Genomic DNA, 22547 nt, shown 5'->3' with positions numbered 1-22547 from the left:
AGCAAAAACGATCCTTTAAGGTAATACCGTCACCCCTATGTTACAATGGAGAAAACAGGTTTACAAGACAGTAAGTAACCTTCCCAAGGCTATGACAACAACTAAGTAGAAGGCCTGAGACCGTCCTTTATAACTGCATGATAACAGCATGGAAGTTGAAAAAAAATCATCAGGAGGGCACATCTTTGTTTAGGCTGAGGTACTGAAGTTTTTCACAAATATCTGTTACAAGTTAAAGCAAGTACTAAAGGAAGCACAGTAATTGTATCATTCATTCTTACACACATTTCCCAGAATGCTTTCAAGAGTGAGGAGCTACTTGTCACAATGAGAACACTACATCCCTGCACTGACTCCTACGGCAGCCTAACAGTGAACAAAGATTGAGAACGACCAATTTAGAGAAGTAAACAGAGAAATGAGTGTGGTGATAAAAAAGGAGAGAACAGGAAGTCTGAGGGTATGTGTTGAAGAAAGAATTTTAAGAAACTGGACATGGTAAGCGCCATCAAAAATTGCAGACATTAGGATCTCAAATCCAAGCAAAAAAAAAAAAAAAAAAAAAAAACCCAAACAGAAAACTGCAGACATCAGGGATGTTGAGCAGTAAAACAAATTACTGAATTTCATGCTGGCAGGTGGCTGATAACCTGGAAACACTAGCTGGGTAGACTGACAGGCCTATAAACCAGACTGTAGCTATTAGAAAGAAGAGGCATCAGGACAGAGTAGGACTGGGGGAAGTTTGGCAGGAAAAAAATGAGATAGTACCACAGTCTCTCCAACAGACACAGAAGGGTAATTATTTGTGTTGTAAGATAAGAGATATCTTAGCAGGTCTGCAGGCAAAGGGTTTGAAGCTAATACAAAGGAAGAGATGGTGATTATGATAAAGCTAGAATAACTGGTGAAGCAAGATCTATAGTGGTTTGAGATAATATCTTACATTGTCTTGGTGCTTCACAATTTGCAAAGCACTTTCACATCAAGAATCAAGAATCTCCTTATTCCTTACATGATTCTGTGAGACAGGTGGAGCAAGAATTATTACCAGAATTATTGTTCATTTTACTTGAGGAAACTCAGGCTCAAAGAGGCTTGTGACAGTCTAAGGCAATCTGGAATACAAGAAAGAGCCCTGGGTTTGAAAATACTGTTTCTCATTGGTTCCATGCTTTGAGCAAGTTACTTAGGTTTCTGAAGCCTCAGTTTCCTCACCAGCAAAGTGGAAATACTTTCCAGGCTCCATTAACAATGACAGAAACACATGCAATGAACCTGGCATGGTTCCTGGAGAAAAGCGGGCACACAGTAAATTATAGCCACTATTATCGCTGTTAGACAGAGACAGGGACAGGGACAGGGACAAGACTAAACCCAGCGGTTTCTACTCCTATTCCAGTTCCCTTCTTCTACTCCTATTCCAGTTCCCTTCTATTCCCCAAAGCTGACCTTACCTCTAAAAAGAAATGCAACACTGTGTCAAGAAGCTGTGTAGATGCAGTAAACTTTCATTAATCACCTGCCATGTGCCTGCATGACAACTCCTCAGTGTGGAAAGATGAACACACTGTAACAATAATGACAACCAATCCAAATGATCAGGGGCAGAGGAGCAGTGTAAACAAGGCATTAGCTAAAAGATGAGGCTGTGGTCAGTTCCACCTGGCAGAAGGGAGAAGCTGGGAATGGGAGGAACAGACAGAACTACAAAGAAGAGGCAGCATCTGGAGCACACCTGGAAAGATGAGGCTCCTGGAAGAGGGGGAGAGCACTCAAAGGGGAAGAAAGAGGCAGCAAAGGCCCAAGGGGATTCAAGCAAATGGGGCAGACAAGCTCAAGCAAGCACTAGTGCCTTAGTCCTCACTCAGCTGCCTCAGCCATCCACAGCGAGACTACATGCCCCTCTACACCCTCAGTGACTCTCACCAAATGCAGGCTACTTCCCTCCTGAAGAAGAGCCAGAAGGAGAGAGGTCCAGAGAGGGTGGAAGAGATCCAAAAAGCTACAGGGTGTTTCCCGCAGCTCCAATCCACATCCGAGGGGCCCCAAGGAGCAGTCCCACATGACCAGCCAGTCAGGAGGGTGTGACTGCTGTGCTCTCAGCTCACGTCTTCAACACGGAGTTAAAAAACATGCACAGAGGGTGTTTGGGTGGTCACAGGCCCCAGTACAGCTCTCCACGCCAGGCTCATCATGTGGCTCCGCCTGCCTCCGCAGAGCACTCCGAGGCTGAGGCCGGCCTGTGAACAACCGACTGCACCATCTCCATCCACAGCTTCCTCATCTGCATTGCTGCTACACATAAGAACATTTTCCTCTCTCATCTAGAGACCCAAGACAATGGGAAAGCACCACGGGCAGCATATAGGACCTCACAGCACAGCAGAGCCACAACCAGCAGAGACAGAGCTTAGGTGCATTTTGAGGATTTGGCTTCAGTGCCATCCCTGTCACCACCTCAGACTCTTCTACAGTTTTACAAGAATTTTATGACTATTTTTTGTAAAGAATTCCATGGATCTGAACCCAGAAGTAAGGGATCTCTAGAACCCTTTGATTCCTCTGAAGAAAGAAAGAGGAAGAAAATTACGTTATCCACTACAGGTGCTGAATAAGTCCAATAAACGCTCTGCTATTCTGGTTTATAATAGGTTACGTATGAGTTTACAAACTTCCAGCAAAGAACCAGAACATACCACTATCAACATGATACAATGGTATAAATATAATTAGGCCTTTTAAGAACAATAGAATTTAGTAATGTATCAAAATCTTCATCTAATCTTCATCCAACACTAATTATGATTGAAATGAGCATAGAAACATCAGTCAAGAAGAGACTTTCAACTGAAGAATTCATCATTGTAAATTGAATTTTTAAAAAGTCAATGGATCACTGTATTTATGAAGCACACACTATGAGTCAGACTTATATTTCAAACTCTGGAATTAAGGTAAAGAAAGAACTTGGATATTACATCCAAACACTATGGCCTCAAACTTAGTGAAAATATAAAACACAATTAAGTACAGTCAGAGAATCCAGGTTGAAACTGAAGGTAAACATAGCTTCAGTCTTACCTTATTCTATTCAGTGAGTGAGAGCAAATGTGACAGAGAACGTGTACCAAATGGCAAACGCCCACAGAGGCTCGTTACAAAATGAACAAGATGGCCTGCCAGAGGGCACGTGTGGGCGAGGAAAAAATGGACACTTGCAAAGAACACAGCATGTGACGGTACTGTCAGAGAAACTGTTTTTAACTTTATTGAAAGCAAATGAAACTGTATTTTTGGCATCAGGAATGACTAAGTATATTCTCATGTTATAGCTGGGTGACATTTTGAAATGCTGCCTTGAAACCACAGGGAGAGCTACTGTTTTATTTGGTTACCTAGAGAAGGTAGCAGTAAAGGAACTGAATGATACTGGAAACCTGTTTGCCCTTCAGGTAACTATATAGAACTGAAAAGACCTTTCCCCCTGTTCTATAAAGAATCCACTATTGCTAATTTGGTTCTGTCTTGACTTCTGAAGCCAGTGGCAAGAAAATTGCTCCAGCCAAACTTCCTGGCAACCAGGAAATAATTTTCATTAATGGTGCAGATCAGCAACACAGTTCACTGAAAACTGTGGTTAACAGAAATCAAAGCTAAAGAAAGACAGTACAATTCCATCATCATCCTAGGGATTAGGAAAGTAAACCAGTAGGCCTGACTTTAGGGAGAGAAGATGACACCACACCGATGTGCCACTAGATGACAGAACTCTCGCCACAGAGGCTGGGGCCAAATCTCACTACAGCAAGGAGACCTCTATTGCAATGGTCTCTCATTCAGCTTAAGCTGTATCAAAATGTGAAATCAAACAGCCACGTCTAAAATTGAACAGCAGGAAAGAATAACCAAAAATAACACCTATGTGCTGCATCCTGCTTTAGGAAGAGCAGAATGGGAGATGTGGAAATGTCGTGAGAGAGGATCCAGGTTAGCCCTGGGACAGGGAGGATTGAAAACCTATTGAGGAGGAACAAGTGGCAGCAGCGAAAGGGAAACAGGCAGAGATTTTCTCCCCCAGAGCCTTGTGGAAAACGATGAAAGTGGCCAGACAGCCATTTGCTTTGCCTAAGGAGCTTTTCCAACCCTCTTTGAATTATTGAGTCCAGCAACAGACCCTATTCTCAGACCTCTCCCCAGGTTGCAGATGCTCCTGGCTCAGAACTGGAGAAATCACCACCCCTTTTCTGTCCTGCAGGGATGCAGCAAGTGGTTCAAACTCAACTGGGAATAACAAACACAGGTATTTTGAGTCTCACTCAACCAGCTCCTAAAAGACTGACTTTTCCGTGCAATCGGCCAAGTTATGACAGATTTGGCATCCCTCCAAAATGACTGTAATGGACTGAAACACAATGAATCAATGGAATTCCATTAGTTTATAATGACGCTTTACAAAGAGAAGCCAGATGATACTCATTTGTCACTAGTTCAGAAAACTATTACAATAAATCCTTATTTTGAGAATTGGTAATTAAAAAGAATGACTGACTCAGACTATCAATGGGTGTTAAAGCCACTGGGTAAATGACTGAGGGAAAACTGGATGTTTCCATGTTGGGAGGAACACCACACAGATCCCTTTCTAGCTGAGAGGGAAACCGTCACCACAGACTGCAGAGATCCTGTCAGCATCAATCTACCTGGGGTCCATCTTCACATCACCCTCAGTGGGCAACTGATACTTCATGTCTTTTGTTTTCTTTTTTTTTTTTAAGAGATGGAGTCTCACTCTGTCGCCCAGGCTGGAGTACAGTGGCATGATCATTGTTAAGTAACATGGGGTACCTTAAAATGGCGCCATACCTTAAGATGGGGCCGGTTCCGGGTTCTTCTCCCCTCCTTGACCGAGCACTGTCTGAACCCGCCAAAGGAGGCCCAATCAGAAAGAAGCATCTCCCGCCTTCCCTTGGGCCCGCCCCTAGCCCAATCCACGTAGGCCCAAGGGATATAAAACCCAGCACACCAGCAGGCCTCTCTCTCTTCTCTTCCTTCTCCGCTCGATACCTCCAATAAAGATCTCTTGACCGCGACCGGTGTAGTTTGGTCTCCGCCCGGCCCCTTTCAATCATAACTTGCTGCAGGCTTGAACTCTGGGATTCGAGTGATTCTCCCACCTCAGCCTCCAAGTCACTGGGATTACAGACATGTGTCACCATGCTCAGCTATTTCATGTCTTTTGATGCGATGTGACACAAAGTATACAACATCACCTATGGGTGTCCATGCCAAAAATGGGAAATGTTTAACAGTGAGTTGTTATATGTAACATCCAGCTTACGGGAATGATAGGAAGAGAGGAACTAGTGAAATGATGCCACAAGGAAGCACACAGATAAATCCAGAAAGTTAGAAATTCTGTAGGACAAATGGCCTGGTCTCTTCAACAACTGTTGCTGATAATATGACAAAAAAGAGAGTAGGAAGAGCATGAGGCATGGGGAATTGCTCTAAAGTAAGAGACAGGAGAGAGAAAAGCCAAGAGAATGTGGAGGCTTTGTTGGAGTCCTAATTCTAACAAGCTAACTGGGAAAAAAGCTGATTTGATACTACCAAGGAAATACAAATATAGACTAGATATTAAATGATGCCAACAAATTGCTATTAAATTTTTTTTAGGTAATAATGATACAAGAGTTATGTAAGAAGATGTTCATGTTTTTCGGAAGTACATAATAAATGTATAAGACTGAGATGACATGAGGGCTAGGATTTCCTTTAAAGTAGTCATAAGCCAGGTAACAACACTTCTGTCAACAATGAACCACATATGCTACAGTGGGTGGTCCTTGAGATGATAATGGAGCTGAAAAATTTCTGTCACCTAGTAACACTGTAGCTGTCATAATGTCAGAGTACAAGGCATTACTCACACGTTTGTGGTGATGCTGGTGTAAACAAAACTACTGTGCTGCCAGTCATATGAAAGCCTAACACATACAATTAGGGAGAGTACACAATACTTAATAAATGACTGTATTACTGATTCATATATTTACTATACTACACTTTCTATCACTATTTTGGTGTACTCCTTCTAAGTTAACTGTGAAACAGCCTCAGGCAGTTCCTTCAGGAGGGATTCCAGAAGGCGGCATTGTTGTCACAGGGGATGGCAGCTCCATAACTTACTTCCCTTGCAGACCTTCTAGTAGGACAAGATGTGGAGGTGGAAGACAGTGATGTTGACGATTCTGACCCTGTGTAAGCCTTGGCTAATGTGTGTGTTTGTGCCTTGGTTTATAACAAAAAAGTTTAAAAAGCACAAAAAAAATTTTTAATAGAAAAAAGTTTATAGAGTAAGGATTAAAAAAAAGAAAATATTGTTCAGCTATACAATGTGCTTGTGTTTCAAGCTAAATATTATTACAAAAGTATCAAAAAGTTTTTAAAAACTAAAAAGTTTGTAAGGTAAAAAAAGTTACAGGAAGCAAAAGTTAATTTATTATTGAAGAAAGAACCGTATCTTTCTATAAACTCAGTGTAGCCTAAGTGTACAGTGTCTATAAAGTCAACAATGGTGTACGGTAATGTCCTAGGCCTTCACATTCACCACCACTCACTCACAGACTCACCCAGAGCAACTCCCAGTCCTGCAAGCTCCATTTGTGGTAAGAGCCCTATACAGGTGTATCATTTTTTATCTTTCATACCTATTTTCACTATACTTTTCCATGTTTAGATGCATATATACTTATCATTGTGTTGCAGCTGCCTACAGTATTCAGTAGAGTAACATTCTGTGCAGGTTTGTAGCCTAGGAGCGACAGGCTATACCAGAGAGCATAGGCGTGTGTGTAGACTATACCCTTAGGTTTGTGTAAGTGCACTCTAAGATCATACAATGACAAAACTGCCTAACAATGCTTTTGTTTTTTTTTTTTTTCTGAGACAAAGTCTCACTCTGTTGTTCAAACTGAAGTGCAGTGCCATGATCTCGGCTTACTGCAACCTCCACCTCCCGGGTTCAAGCAGTTCTCCTGCCTCAGCCTCCCAAGTAGCTGGGACTACAGGTACATGCCGCCATGCCCGGCTAATTTTTTTTTGTTGTATTTTTAGTAGAGACAGGGTTTCACTATGTTGGCCAGGCTGGTCTCGAACTCTGGACCTCGTGATCCACCTGCCTCAGCCTCCCAAAGTGCTGGTATTACAGGCATGAGCCACTGTGCCCAGCCCACAATGCATTTCTCAGAATGTATCCCTGTCATTAAGTGACACATGACTGTACATTAGTAATGAGAAAAGAGAAAGGAAGGAAAGCAGGGAGGGAAGGGAGAAGGAAAAGAAGAGCAAAGAAATAAGAAAATTTTACAAAGAGACGAATGAAGCAAACATAGAAAAATCTTGGTAATTGGCCGGGCGCGGTGGCTCACGCCTGTAATCTCAGCACTTTGGGAGGCCGAGGTGCAGATCACTAGTTCAGCAGATCGAGATCATCCTGGCTAACATGGTGAAACCCCGTCTCTACTAAAAATACAAAAAATTAGCCGGGCATGGTGGCAGGCGCCTGTAGTCCCAGCTACTCAGGAGGCTGAGGCAGGAGAATGGCGTGAACCAGGGAGGTGGAGCTTGCAGTGAGCTGAGATTGTGCCACTGCACTCCAGCCTGGGCGACAGAGTGAGACTCCGTCTCAAAAAAAAACAAATTTTTTTTTTTTTTTGTAGAATCTGGGAGATCAATATACAGAGGTTACTTATATTGCTCTACTTCTGTTTTTTCGATTTCATTTTTTTCTTAAACAATTTTTTCTTTGTTCTTTTTCTTTTGACTGAGCCATCCATTTCCTATCTATTTCTGTTTAGTTTGAAAGTTTTTATAATAAAGGTTAATTTTTAAAAATTTAGAACCACCAAGATCACTAATCCTATACTAACAAAGCATGCAATTTCTCACATCAAAAAAAAGTCCTTCTGTGAGAGCCCATTTTTTGAATAGTTTAAAACACAAAACATCCGTATTTCATTATGTGAATGCTCTTGAGATTTTAAGAATATATCTTAGCAAGGAATAGACAATACTGAATTCCCTTTCCCAGTGATATCTTAATTTAAAAATAGCACCAAAATTGGCAGGGTGTGGTGGTTCACACCTGTAATCCCAGCACTTTGGGAGGCTGAGGCAGTCGGATCACTTGAGGCTAGGAGTTTGAGATCAGCCTGGCCAAAATGGTGAAACTCTGTCTCTACTAAAAATACAAAAATTAGCTGGGTGTGGTGGTGCATGCCTGTAATCCCTGCTACTTGGGAGGCTGAGGCAGGAGAATCACTTGAACCCAGGAGGCAGAGGTTGCAGTGAGCTGAGACCATGTCACTGCACTCTAGCCTGGGCAACAGAGGAAGATTGTCTCAAAAAAAAAAAAGAAAAACAAACAAACAAACAAAAATAGCACCAAAATAAATGAAATACTGAAACTCATTACTTACAGAAAAGAAATAGTGTCTCCAAACCATCAAAAACAAAACCCAAACACTGGAAGGATACATTAAACAACTTAAAAGTGATGACTTCTGGGGCAGAGGTAGAGATGAGTATTCTCAATTAATACTTCTTAACATTGTTGATTTTTTGAGCCATGTGAATGTATTGCCTAATCAAAAATAAAATTTAATTTCAAATAAAATAATTTATTTTCGTATCTGAAAGAAGTAATGTTACTCTTCCATGAAGAATCTTACACTAAAGCTTTAAAAAGGAAAAATGAGCCGCTCTTTTAAGACTTGCTGACAGTCATTTATACTACTACGGTATTTCCAAAGATCAACCTTTGGCACTTTCAAAACATGTTAATTTCTTCTCCTGCTTCTAAACAGGTTCTTACTTTTCTTTAGACAAACATTAAAAACTTGAAATAAATCTGAAGTATTTAACATAAAAGCAAAAGACTCCCTGAGGTTAACTTGAAAAAAAAGCTCAAATCAAGGAAAGCCCCTTCTATTTTTCATTTTGTGTCAAGCCACACATTTAAGTCTTTACTTGAAAGGTGATGAATTTAACAAGGATTTAGAAATCTTCACTTTGTTCCACTCTTCTAACCTCAAACTCAACCTATGATATTTTTCCTTTCTTTTCTCATCCATTTTCTGTGCAGCAGCCTCCTCTTGTCAATCAAGATCACTGAAGCCTCAAACCAAAACTCAGGAGCCTGTTAAGCTACTTAAAATAGATTTTTAAAACCCGATTCTTATAACCCCTTCTGATGCATTTCTGCATCCCTTTTCCTGGTTCTTTTACTGAGTTAATAGCCAAATAAATAAATTAGTATTAAAACTTTAAAATAAGCTAAAGCCCCACATGGATATCTGGCAGACTACATTGTGTTCCCAGCATACCTGGTGATTTCAAGGACTTAGCAAGCAGGTGGAAAACTCCATCAACCAATGAGCACTGCAAACATGTCATGCAAAAACATGGCATTCTCTTTCTGAAAAAACCTCATCACTGGATTGCTTTTCCATGGTTACTGGTCTAGATACAAGCTTGAATAGGGGCTATGAATTAATATGCATTTACTGAGGGGCCAGAATGTTTGTTCTTATAGAGCTTTAAAATATGGTTGACAAGACAGATTTAACGTCCAGAAGAACATATTAGCAGGTCAACTGTGTAGCACACAGGCTGTTGGCACAGCAGAGCCAGGAGCTACACAAGGCTAGCACAGACTCAGCGGCTTCATGGACACCTGGCAAGATGTCACAGATTTGTAAGACAAAGCAGGGAGGCAATGGGAACCCACCGCTCCCCCGACAGAGGTTCTGCCTTTGAGACAGAAAGGGTTTTGGCTGGGATAAACTGTGGAGGAGGAAGAGCAGGGGTGGAAGAAAAATCAGAACAAATAAATTTGAGTAGAGATGTTTCTTTCTGTAAAACAAAAGTAGGTTGTGATCAAATCCTACAGTGCGCCCAGAGCCAGGCTTGTGGGCTGTTGGCAGCTATATTTATACCCACTGTTATTTAAATGCAAATTAAGGGGTAGGTTAATGCAAATTGGGGTCGATTATTCAGAACTTTCTAGGAAGGGGGTGCTAACTTCCGGGTATTGGCCTTGGCACTTGTAAACTGTCAAGGCGCTGGTGGGAGTGTCTTATGCTAATGAGTAGTGAGGGCAGCCAGAAATCCCTTTCCTTGCCATCTGCTGGTCTGGGCTGGTTTCTTTACTTCATCCTGTCTGGACCAGATCCTGTTTTGGTCAGGAGGTTGTGACCAGAAAACAAGTCCTGCTGATCTCCTACCTCGGAACCACCATTTGGGCATGCTATATTTACAGAGTATAGTCAAGTGAAAAAACTATCACTTACATTTAAGGCTAAGGCATTAATGAAAATAATCAGGTATCAGGGACATGATATGAAAGGAATACCAGATTAAAAATGAGAGTAGCAAAAATTAGAATATTTAATATTTTAAATATTTAGAATTAAAATTAGAATTCTAAAAATTAGAATATTTAATATTAAATATATTTAATTTACATTACTCTCCAATGTCAAAAATCAAATGCTTTACATAAACATGGAAAGTACAAATACCTTTTACTACTGATTTATCCTACATCTTTAACAGGTGAAACAACCAAGCCAAATCTTTCTTTGACAGAATTTTAAAAGAGACATTTTATTTTTAATGCAACTATAAGGAGCAGAGTTTCAAGTTCTGCAACCAGAAAACAATTTTGTAAAACAAATATATTCTAAACCCTCGTTGTTTACCATAACCAAATTATTATAGATTCTGAATAACAGTTTATGTGTTTTCACTAAAAAGAAGACTGATGCTGAATTTGAGATACATTTTTTTAAAAATGGTAGCTAACCAACCTGGGCAACACAGCAAGAACCTGTATCTCTACAAAAAAATTTAAAAATCAGCTGGGTATGGTGGTACACACCTGTAATGCCAGCTACTTGGGAGGCTGATGTAGGAGGGCTGCTGGAACCTAGGAGGTTGAGGCTACAGTGAGCCAAGATTGCGCCACTGTACTTTGGCCTAGGCGACAAACTGAGACCCTGTCTCTAAAAAGAGTTGTTTAATGAAAAATAAAAATAAAAAATAGTATCTGACCAAATATTCTTAACTAAAGGTTAGGACACAATTACGCCTTGTAAGTAAAAATGGTTTTGGCAACAGTGATGGATGGAGCCCAAAGAGTGGAAAATAAATGAAAATTAAGTAAGTGTTTCAACACACTAATTGATCTTAGGCTACCTCATCCTGCTGGTATAGAAAAGAACATAGAAAGTTATTGTTTTTACGACAAATGCCGAAATAAATAATTAAGCAAATACTTCCTATTTTGGAGAAGTACCTACTATGCTTTACTTGATGCTTCAATAATGCATAGTAATACAAATATTTTAAAGCTTAATACCAAATAAATTCACATATCATCACAGTACATGCTGGTATGCTTTAATGAGGAAGAAAAACCAAAAAACTTACATTTTCTTCTATTACCTAAATCAACCTTAACTCTCCTAAACAGCGTATCTCAAAAATTAACAAGAGAAAAATGTTAATAAGTTGTTAAAGAGTAGGATTCTGAGATTTTTTTTTTAAAATTCCTATTGGGTATATAAAGTTGCTTGAGCTATAAACATTTTAAAGCATGTTCACTGTGAAAAGAGCTCTATTTATTGGGTTTATAATACAAAAATTACAGAAATAGTGTGTATGTAGGGAGAGAAGGACATACCTACTTATCTCCAATATAATAAACACAGGAGGATACAGAAGCCAGAGGAGTACTTCTGTCAACTTAAGTTCCTTAAATCTTTATTTCATTTATATCCTTCCAGATGGACCAATAATGTGTTGACAATATATGTGTCCAAATAAAAATGAGAAAACATAAGAAAATAATGCAGCACCATGCCATGTACCGCTTTATTCCTTTATCAGTAAACACATGCTGAGCCCCTACTCTGGGCCAGCAACGTGACACAACAAGGATTCCAGCAATGCTCACAGCCTAGGAAGAGAACCAGAAAGCTACGCGAGGGCAGGGCTGGAGAGGGACCAGACTGTAGAGTTTTAAACAAGAAAATGATACAAGCAGCTGAAGAATTCATGAGTGGAGGAGACCACGCCAGCAGAAAGAATGGTGTCAGGGGAAGGGTTTGTACTGTGGGCAACTCAGTGGATGACAGTAGCTGCTGAATAAACATTAGTTTCCTTTTTCCTTTTCCTGTATGGGTGTTTATTGAAAACTTACCTTTCTGCACGAATCACACCACTGTAGTAGGGAGGGTCCCAAGGCATTACTTCCTACAATGGAATAATTCACTGTTAAGGAAAGCTACTGACTCTTTCATAGTTTTTATCAGCAACGTGGCCAGCTTATAGAATGTAAACCAGCTACTGTTCATGTAAATCAGAACAATTTTATAGAATCCCTTAAAAAATTGACAGCTTGGCAGAAAATACCTGGCTCCTTATTTTGACTTCCCTGTAATCAAGGGATAGCGAAGTATAACTAAGACCTACCCCAGAATCTGGGGAAAAGACAAACAAATGTCATTCTAAAGTGGAATCTAACAAAAGTAAACATTAATGAATTATATTAGCTATAATGAAATTTTTCCCAAAATGTAACCCATGTATTAATCCATAAAACACACTGCAGGTAAGATGAGTGTACTAAAGGTAAGATTAAGGTTCTTTCTAAATCTAAGCAAGAAGCTTTGGGTAGATATCAAAAATGAAAGCAGCAATTTAAAATGTAACCAAGGCAGAATTAACTCTAATCTTGGCAAAGAAAATATGTCATAAAGAAGTAGTATATCACTAGTTGCTTTTGATGACTGGCACATAATACTGAAAGAAGGGAAAGCTTGAATACTTCAATGAATTGTCCTTCCTTCTAGGTGTCCAGGTGGACAAAAGAGTGGTTAAGAGACCAGGCTGTGAAGACCGACTGCCTGGGCTCAAGTTTCCAATCCATACCAGACTATAAACTGCATGATGACAGGGACTTTGTTTGCATCTTTCCCTATTACATTCCTGTCCCCTGAACAGTGCCTGGCCCAGGGTAGTCACTCAGTAAATATTTGTTGAAAGAATCAACAGTACCTCCCAAATAAGATTGCTGAATGTACTTAAACTATTAAGTAGAATATCTGGCGCTGAGTAAGGGCTCAACAAATGGTGGCTGCTCTCCTAATTACCATCACCCTTCAACATTTCAGTTTAGGCATAATCTCCTCCAATAACAAGGTTTTATTTCCCATATTCCATGGTAATACTTATATCATGGGATGTATGACAATCTAAGATACTTGCAGGCTTATTTTCTTTCTCCCCATGAGTGCCTGAAGGGCAGGGACTGCGTCGATGGAACCCTAGCCCCACAGTGTTCAGGTCTTGGCACACATTTTCTCTAACAGATGATTATTTACTATCTGCTAGATGCAGACAGAGTGCAGGCTGTAATGAGACAAAAACAAGAGGATGATAGCCTAGGCAGTAGAAGGGCAAGTGACTCAACAATCAGAGGACAGTATGTCATGCCTACATTGTGCCATGTAAAACACAGCCCACAAGAAGAGTAGGAAGGTTAGGAAATGTTCTCAAGAAGGCAAAGCCTGAATTGGGTTTTATGATAGAAGCAGTTAATCCAGATGAGAAAGGAGGAAAGGCATTCCTGTAGGTGGTGTTTGTAAATGACTGGAAGCTGCCCACCATGCCACATTTATGTGGCCGGCACATAAATATTAATTCAAATAAAAGAATCAAAGAAAGCAAAGCAAAGAAAGAAAGCAAAACTAAGTGAATAGAGATCACATGAGCATCGCACAGGTATTAGGAGAGTGCAAAGAACACGGCCTCGGCTTGGAGGGGCAGCCGAAGATGAAGCTAGAGAAGGAGGCAAGGGCCAAATCATGAGGGCTTGGTGGGAGCAGCAGGGCAGTAGGAAGGGAAATTGGAGAATAACCAGGAGCTACTGAAGAATTTTAAACAACAGAATGACAAGATCAGATCTGCTTTTTAGACAAATCCCTCTGGTGGCAATTCATTCATTCATTATTCATTCATAGCTCAAATAAGTGTTGACAACCAATTATATGCCTAACACTGGGCTAAATACATGGCTCAACTGTCTGAATCCAAGAAGGCTTCGAGTGGAGCAAAAACAAAAGGCTAGAAACCAGTCAGGCAATCCCAGTTACCATCTGGGTGAGAATAATGATCCCAACCCAGGCTATGGCAATGGGCACAGGAGAAAACACAAGAGTTCACGGGGAGGGAGAATCTGCAGGACCTAACAAATGATTATGGGGGAGGGGAGTGTGCAGTGCCTGGGGTGCTTGTGGAAACACAGATTGTGGAGCTCACCCCAGTTTTTGATTCAGTGGGTCCGAGGTGGGGCTCAAGAATCTGCATTTCTAACAGGTTCCCATGTGATGCTACTGCTTCTGGTCCAGAAACCACACTTTGAGAACCACTGGTCTGGATTAAGTATAGGTCCTGACTAGAGCAGCAGGGTGAATGGTGGCACCATTCACCAAAACAGGTCTTCATGAGGAGATTGGGCATTTCACAAATATCTGCAGAATAATTGTATCCATAAGCTATATACAAATATCTACAGATAACAGATAACAGTTTAAAAGTCATATTCACTTTTATTTTTTATTTTTGTTTCTATAGTCACCAAACTAAATTCTTATCTATTATGTGGTTTCCCAAATGAGCCTACCTACCAGGCCAAGGTGTGCAGATGACTAACAGTAGTTACTTTGCTAGACACAGCTCCTTCCATAAATTAACAGACTGACATGTTACTCTACACATCGCTGAGTTTAATGGGATTAATCTGTTTCCTAGTGGCTGTATCTGGGAAGCTAGTAAACAGTTTGTAAATCTGCAAGGTCCATTTCCCTAAATCTTCCTTATGACTATGGCTCTGGTAGCAGCAACTAAGTCAAGAATTAACAACAGCATTTGGAAAAGAATGGTGTAGGCAACCCCGGCAATCCTGTAGTGCCCTGGAACCAAATGGGAATGAGTCCTAATATCTGGAATCTCGACACTTTTCAGGGCACTCCCCCAATCACCTGGGCAGCATTCTGGCCATAACAATACTTGTCTATACTCTTGGATCACATAAGGAAGATCATATAATCATATGATTGAAAACAGCACTTAAGTGTTTTTCGAATGTGGTGTACTTTGTTAGTCAAATACTGATCTACTCAATTGGGCACCATAAATTAGCTAACAAATAAGCAAATGAACTGCAACGTTAACACTGATGGTTAAAACTGCCACTTGCCAGATGAAGCCTCCACTGAGTCTCCTTAAAGTCTGCTTCAAACTGAGAAGCCAACATTCCACAGAATGAAAGCAGTCTTTGCATGAATATATACACATTGTGTTAGTGTATATACATAAACTATGTCGACTCCTCAACAAAAATGCTGTATGTACAGGCAACATCAGTTTGGGACGTAAGAATCAAATATTTCAACATCTTTATTCACCAAAACCGAGGATCAGAAACAAGACTAAATGGACCTGTAGCCTATCACAAGAAAATTCCTGAATCAAAAGATACTGATTTCAGTTGACAGACTGTCTATATTATAATAAAAATATTCCAACATACTTACAGAATTTTGAGGATTCAGTTTCATTTTCATCCCTCGTATCATCTGAAAATCTTTTAGAGTTCTATAAAACAGGTTTATCATTACTTGTTAGGACAACGTTTTAATAATTACATTATGAAAGGACTAGCTTGCTTATGTTACATTCCAATATTCATAAGAAGATTAGATATAATCAGTAGTGCACACGTATATCACTATTAATCCAAATTTTACCTAAGTGTCATGAGAAATAACAATATATAAAGCAGCATATTACTGCAATTTCTACCTTAAAAAGCATCATGGTGGATAAATGTCTCAAGAGTACTAAAGCCTGGAAAAACTAGCAATGTCATTACAAACATGCAAAGCATTAATCAGCAAACTTTAAAGCACTACTTTTTGGTATACCTTTAAAAGAGACTTAACAAATTAACTCATAGAAAGGAATTTTATCATTGGCTACATTAAAGATTTCTAGTCATTTTTCCCCTATAGAAAAACTCTAGCTGGTCAATAATTAAATAGGTATTTAATATTTGTAGAATATGACATGTATATTGGAATTAATTCCTAAATATACCTGTAAAATGATGAAGCTATGCTTGCTCAAAAATCTATAGCTATGTAGAGAAAGACTACTAACACTTAACTAAGTAAAGCAGGATAAATCCTCAGTAAGTGCATAATTAACCCTCTTTCTTTATTGTATCAAAGACACAGTCGTTCACCAGGATCATTAAAAGAAAATTTTAGAATTTATAAACATAATCCAAACTAGAGAAGAATGAGCTCTAAGGCATGAGTTTATAGTCCAAAACAGAAATGTGAGCCAAGATCCAATGTGTTGGTGTAGCCAAAACAGGCAAACAAAATTTTAGACAGCATCACAAGAGAAAGAGAAAACATCATCCTTTTTCACAAACCGTGACTGCTTCTTCCTAGAATCCTTAGTACCTAAAGGTGTGCTGCCTCTCAACTAAGTCCTAGAAGAGGGCCAGTGAAGGGCAAGTGTATGATGGAAGGCACTGAGCAGGGGAGGGGCAGGGGAGGCAGGAATACAGGTTGAGCCTCCCTAATCTGAAAATCTGAAACTTTCTCAGCACTGACATGATGGTACAAGTAGAAAATTCCACATGTGATGTCATGTGATAGGTGGCAGCCAAAACTTTGTTTCAGGCACAAAATTATTAAAAACACTGTATGAAATTATCTTCAGGCTATGTATATAAGGTGTATATGAAATATAAATGAATTTCATGTTTAGACTTGGGTCCCATCCCGAAGATATCTCATTATGTATATACAAATATTCCAAATTCCCCCCAAAAAATGAAATCCAAAACATGTGTGGTCCCAAGCATTTCAGATAAGAGACACTCAACTTGTATATAACAAACGGACACACCAAAGGCAGTAAAACACTTCAGCTTGAAATTACAAATGTTGAGATAGAACATTCTTAAAATACTACACAAAATCAAAAAGACACCACATCCATGAGCCTCCTGTATTTCGGCCAAAAGAAGAGAAATACTACTTTATGAACTTGTCATAAAATTCATGGTACAAGTTAAAATAAATAGTTTCAAAAACATTTTGGTAAAGATTTTTAAAGTGCAAATTAAAGATGAATTTCTAAAAACAATTGTTTAATGAAAGGGGACAGCTTATGTTTTCAAGAATGGCACACAAGGAAGATAACTATGGCCTTGAAAAGTATGCCTCATAGTGAGACGGGTCTGGTCCAATATGCCAAAACTTATATTCTAGGCCACTTCCTAATTTTTTATAAATCAAGTCTTCTTTAAAAAGACTAAATAACATATAACCAAAAAACTAAATAGTAGAATAAAAACTAACCTTTCGGAAAGTTTGTCAGATAGTTTTTCAAGGAACTGCATGACAGTCTCTAAAATGAAATCCAAAAGAAAATATCTTCAATTATGTGAAATAAAATGAACATATCTGTTAAAATTATTATGTGATGATCATAATCTATATACTACAATTCCCTCAAAGTGATGATTTTCAAAGGGAAGTGGAGCTACCAACATATACCAAACATATAGTAAATACTTCTAGGTGATGATGATCTTTTAATCAGAAAAAAATTAAATTGGCATACTAATAATCCACAGCCTCAGATTATATCCCAAAATTAAAAGAGTTAATGGGACCAGATGGCTCATGCCTGTAATCCTAGTACTTTGGGAGTCTGAGGGGGGTGGATCACCTGAGGTCAGGAGTTCAAGACCAGCGTGGCCAACATGGTGAAACCCCGTCTCTACCAAAAATACAAAAATTAGCCAGGCGTGGTGGTGCATGCCTGTAGTCTCAGCTACTTGGGAGGCTAAGGCAGGAGAATAGCTTGAACCCAGGAGGTAGAGACTGCAGTGAGCCCAGACTGTGCCACTGTACTCCAGCCTGGGCAAGAAAGTGAGACTCCATCTCAAAAAAAAAAAAAAAAAACAGTTAATGGGAGGCTAAAGAAAAAAGTCCAAAATTTCAAGGTGTTTCTATCTATTCATATGTGTAAGAAAAAAAAGTTCTTAGACATGTCTGATGTTTTCAAAGTTTTAAAGAGATATCTAGACTCTGCTTTGTTCATAAAAATAGGTGAAGTGTAGAAGTATAATTCCCTGAAATAAATTTTTTAAAATCAATGTTTTTCTTGGTAACAATTTTATTGTTATATACAACTGTAGAATAATCTATTCAGGATAAATATGGAAAAAATGGCAAAATAAGAAAAATAAATGTTAACTTCTGATAGAATTTTTAAAGTATTTTTATTAAAATACTTCTGCCATAGTTGCCATAATTTACAAACCCATAAAGGCAGTGTAGTAGAATTACCACCGTTTCCCACAAGAGGAAATGTTTTGTAAGTATTTCTGAATGTAGCACTTTTTATCACTGACTTATGTGTACAGAGCTTTCATATGTATTTTAGTTCACCACAAGTACTGTGTTTATATTTTCCAGGTAATCTTTTACACAGTTTTAAGTTTCTTGCCCTCTCTTCAATTTAAGTTATCCCCTTTTGAGTGAAATAAAAGACTAAGGAAATAAATAATGGTGGTTAACATAAACCCAAACCATGAGGTTTCTTGCCACTGTCAATACTTAACAAGTCCTGTGTATACGAATTCTGAAAACACTGGCTCATGTGCCATATGAAACAACAATAAGAATTTTGGGGGAACAAAAACATTATTTAGTCAACAATGAAATCTCATTTTAGGATTATATTCCAGGTATCATACCAAACTGTTTTCAAATGAATCCCCATGTATGCCTGGATACATTTTATTTCTTAATAACCATGTTTTAACATTCACCCATCTTATTCTTCCAGTCATTTTACATGCAAAGAATCTGCCTCAATTAATCTTCTTTTTTTTTTTGAGACGGAGTCTTGCTCTGTCACCCAGGCTGGAGGGCAGAAGTGCCATCTCAGCTCACTGCAACCTCTGCCTCCCAGGGTTCAATCGATTCTCCTGTCTCAGCTTCCTGAGTAGCTGAGATTACAGGCACCCGCCACCGCGCCCAGTTAATTTTTGTATTTTTAGTAGAGATGGGGTTTCACCATGTTGGCCAGGCTGGTCTCGAACTCCTGACCTCAAGTGATCTGCCTGCCTCAGCCTCCCAAAGTCCTGAGATTACAGGCATGAGACACCGCACCTGGCCTGCCTCAATTAGTGTCCCCAGAGAATTGTCATATTAAGATTCAGTTTGAAACCCCCCACTAAGTGCCTCACTGCAGTTACCTCCTCATTCACTGGCCACATGAATGCCCGCCTTAGCCTCAGTCAGCCTCTCCTGTCTTCCTTCTGCTCTGCTGAGGGCTCACTCCATCACTGTGCATGACGGTTTCATTTCCCTCAGGGCGCCTTCAACAGTCACAGATGCATCTGACAAATGCCCCGAGCTCCTAAATCCCATGGCATTGTTTTGTCTGTACTATTCCATTGGCACCGAAAACGTGCCAACCTGTATTATTATCTTTTTCTATGCATATATCCGGCTCCTCAACTAAGCTTTAAATCCTCAAGGACCCAGGGCACATCTTACGTGATGATGTGCACAACAGCCCCCTGCCAATACATCAGCACACCAAACACTTAGTGCACAAGGGTGACCTGTCAGTCACGGAATCTGGAGCTGGGTGCTGCAGGTCCAGTGAGCTCCACGCTGCTACAGCCAGTGGTCATGCCCAGCCCTCCTCACATCTGACCTGGCCACAGCATGAGTCAGCTGATCTCTCCCTTCTCCTGTAGGCAGACCTTCTGCGTGGCCTCCAGGACCACACCCTGTAATCACTTTCCACCTCCCTTAGTGGCCGTTACATCTGGCAGCATTAACTAACAGTTCCTCACATGCCTGGCCTCTTAAACTTGAAGGCCCCAGAGCGCAGTCCTTGGACTTGTTCTTTAAGTTCACTCTTAGTGGTATCAGAATCTCATTTTAGAGGTTCAGACTTACCTATGAAGCTCAGAACTCCACAATCTATCTAACTGCCTACCCAATTTCACCACTTGAACTTCATTTAGTATCTCAAACTTAACTTGAACCAAACCAAGTTCCCGATCCTCCCAATCTTAGTTAACAGTAGTAACTCTCTTTCTAGTTGCTTAGGTCAAAAATGTTAGCTACCTCTTCCAAATACCCTGTACCCAGAATCTGATCACATCTTACCACCTTCCCTGCTACCACCTGGTCAAGATGCCAACATTTCTCATCATGGTTACTGCAAAACAGCATCTAAACAGGCCCTCTTCTACCCTGGCGCTGCTGCAGTCTTCTCTCAGGAACAGCAGCACTGACTCACCATTAGCACTGGAGTCAGATAATCTCACTCCTCTGCCCCAACCCCCACAGTGACCTGCTGCACTTGCGTCAAGTCTCCACTTAATGCCACCCCTTGTCAGTCTGTTCCCTCCTCTCGCCACTCTCCTTGCACACACTGTGCTTCAGCCACTCTGCCCTCCTCAAACATGGCAGGCATTTTTCTGCCTCAAGACCTTAGCACTTGATAGTGACTCTGCGTGAAACCTTTCTCCCTCCGAGAGCCACAGCCTCACGCTTGTGTCTGTCAAGAGCGTGCTCACATTCCACATTCTAAGTGAGCCCTCCGACAATGCTCTCTAAAACTCCAGCACCAGCCTACGTGCCCACATTCCTTATCCCCTTCCCTGTTCAGTTTTCTCCACGGCTTGTATTAACTAATAACATACCACATACTTTATCTACTTATTTCGTTCTTAACTGTCTTCCCTTGCTCACAAGAATATAAACTGCATAAGGATAGGAATTTTCTTCTGCTTTATACACTGACTTATTTCCACGACCGAGAATAATATCTGACATATAGTGGGCAATCAGTAAATATTTGCTGAATTGACAAACAAAAATGGGATGTAGATGATATAAAACATAGGGCATTAGGTCTCAAGCAGCCTATGGAAAACCATAAATGTAGAATATGTGTTTAGGCTTCAGTTCTGCCACATTTTAGCAATATAACCTAACCTTAGATTCCTTATCTGTGACATGAATACAAATACCTACTTCACAAAGCTGCAGAGGAAGGAAATGAGATAACAACAGGATAAGCATTGAATGATATTCTAATATTATTATTTTATATAAATATAAAATAAAAATATGGTACTATTGTAATCAAACTGTTGACAACAGAGACTACAGAAAAACATACTTTTCACCAAACTGATACTTACAAAAAAAGAAAAAACATACACTAAAAACACACATTTAATACATAACATACATATTGTATCTGTTTAGGAGCTTCAATTATATGAAACAAATTATAAGTGTTTTAAGGGTTCGGGGACAAAGGAGTCCAAGGAAAGTGAAAAAGTTTAACAAGTTTCATTCATGAAAAAGGTGGGTTTTGAGCTGAGCACTAAAAAAACGGGGTAAGATTTTAAGAGGTAGACCAGGAAGAAAAGCTGCTCTCTGTAGGAGAGTGACATGAGCAAGGGAACCCAGGCCGCAATGAGTGTAACACGCCTGTAGCTTAACCGAGAGCCTTGACAGGTCAAGGGAAACAGTTGTTTATGAAAGAGTAAGAAGTAAGATTGAGTGCATTTAGAGAACTTTAGAGAAGAGAGGAACATGCTAGGGTGAGAAGCACAGAAGGAATAAAGACAAGCGAGGATTCAGGTTGTGATCTGCCCCCAGTGTCCCCTCTGTCCATGAGTGGAATGTCTAACCAGATTACAACCAGAAACCCAGGGGGCCTACCACACTGCCTCCTCCTCCCTCTCACCCTCACTAAGTCTTGCAACTTCACTGCCAAGACCTTGAGTCTCACGCAGCTCCACCATCATGGTCACCCTACTCCTGACTCACCACCTAAATTACAACTGTAAGTTAGTAAATGCTTTTGAAAAAACGTATTATGTACATTTATATTATTATTGTGTAACATTTTCTCTTAGACATTATGAATCATAAGGAACTCAACATAGCACAAGGCAAGTCTATGACAAACCCAATGACACACTTCTGTAACACCTCACCTAGCACAAACCTTCCTAAGCAGTACTCTTCTCTCTGAAAAGGAGGCTTATCTGGCTGTGTGTTTTTTATATGACCTAACCTACATTTAACCTTGACCTCAGTAAACATACTCATCTTTCATTCTTACCCTATTCTAACCAATTTGTCAAATTCAACGCAGAAACTGGGTTAAAATGAAAACAATTTAGACTAACATCAAAATGAAAATTTAGGTTATGATTTTACTCTGAACATTCACATAAAATAAAATTCTTTGGTTGGACAGAATTATGCCAAATTATTAGCTCTATTTAAAAATGGTTCCTATAAAAATACATAGAAAATCTCAATAAATGGTTCTCTGCATGTATT

The 22547-nt window shown here is 39.8% G+C and overlaps 1 protein-coding gene across 7 annotated transcripts in view; it reads right to left on the bottom strand.

Annotated features, from left to right (window-relative positions):
* Positions 1 to 22547, bottom strand: part of MIPEP (mitochondrial intermediate peptidase) — a 170961-nt gene that overhangs the window by 128247 nt on the left and 20167 nt on the right. For all 7 annotated transcript variants that reach the window (XR_008651193.2, XR_008651194.2, XR_010115939.1 and 4 more), the window contains exons 8-10: positions 17508 to 17556; positions 15666 to 15726; positions 12269 to 12321 (exon numbers count right to left, since the gene is read on the bottom strand). Coding sequence is in view for 4 of the 7 variants with exons in the window: in XM_063618839.1 (XP_063474909.1) it covers positions 12269 to 12321; positions 15666 to 15726; positions 17508 to 17556 (163 nt within the window). In the remaining 3 variants the exon portion in view is untranslated. The remainder of the gene's footprint in view (positions 1 to 12268; positions 12322 to 15665; positions 15727 to 17507; positions 17557 to 22547) is intronic.

This window comes from Symphalangus syndactylus, chromosome 15, assembly GCF_028878055.3.
Source record: "Symphalangus syndactylus isolate Jambi chromosome 15, NHGRI_mSymSyn1-v2.1_pri, whole genome shotgun sequence".
Classification (NCBI taxonomy): Eukaryota; Metazoa; Chordata; class Mammalia; order Primates; family Hylobatidae; genus Symphalangus; species Symphalangus syndactylus.
This window is presented reverse-complemented; position numbering and strand designations above follow the sequence as displayed.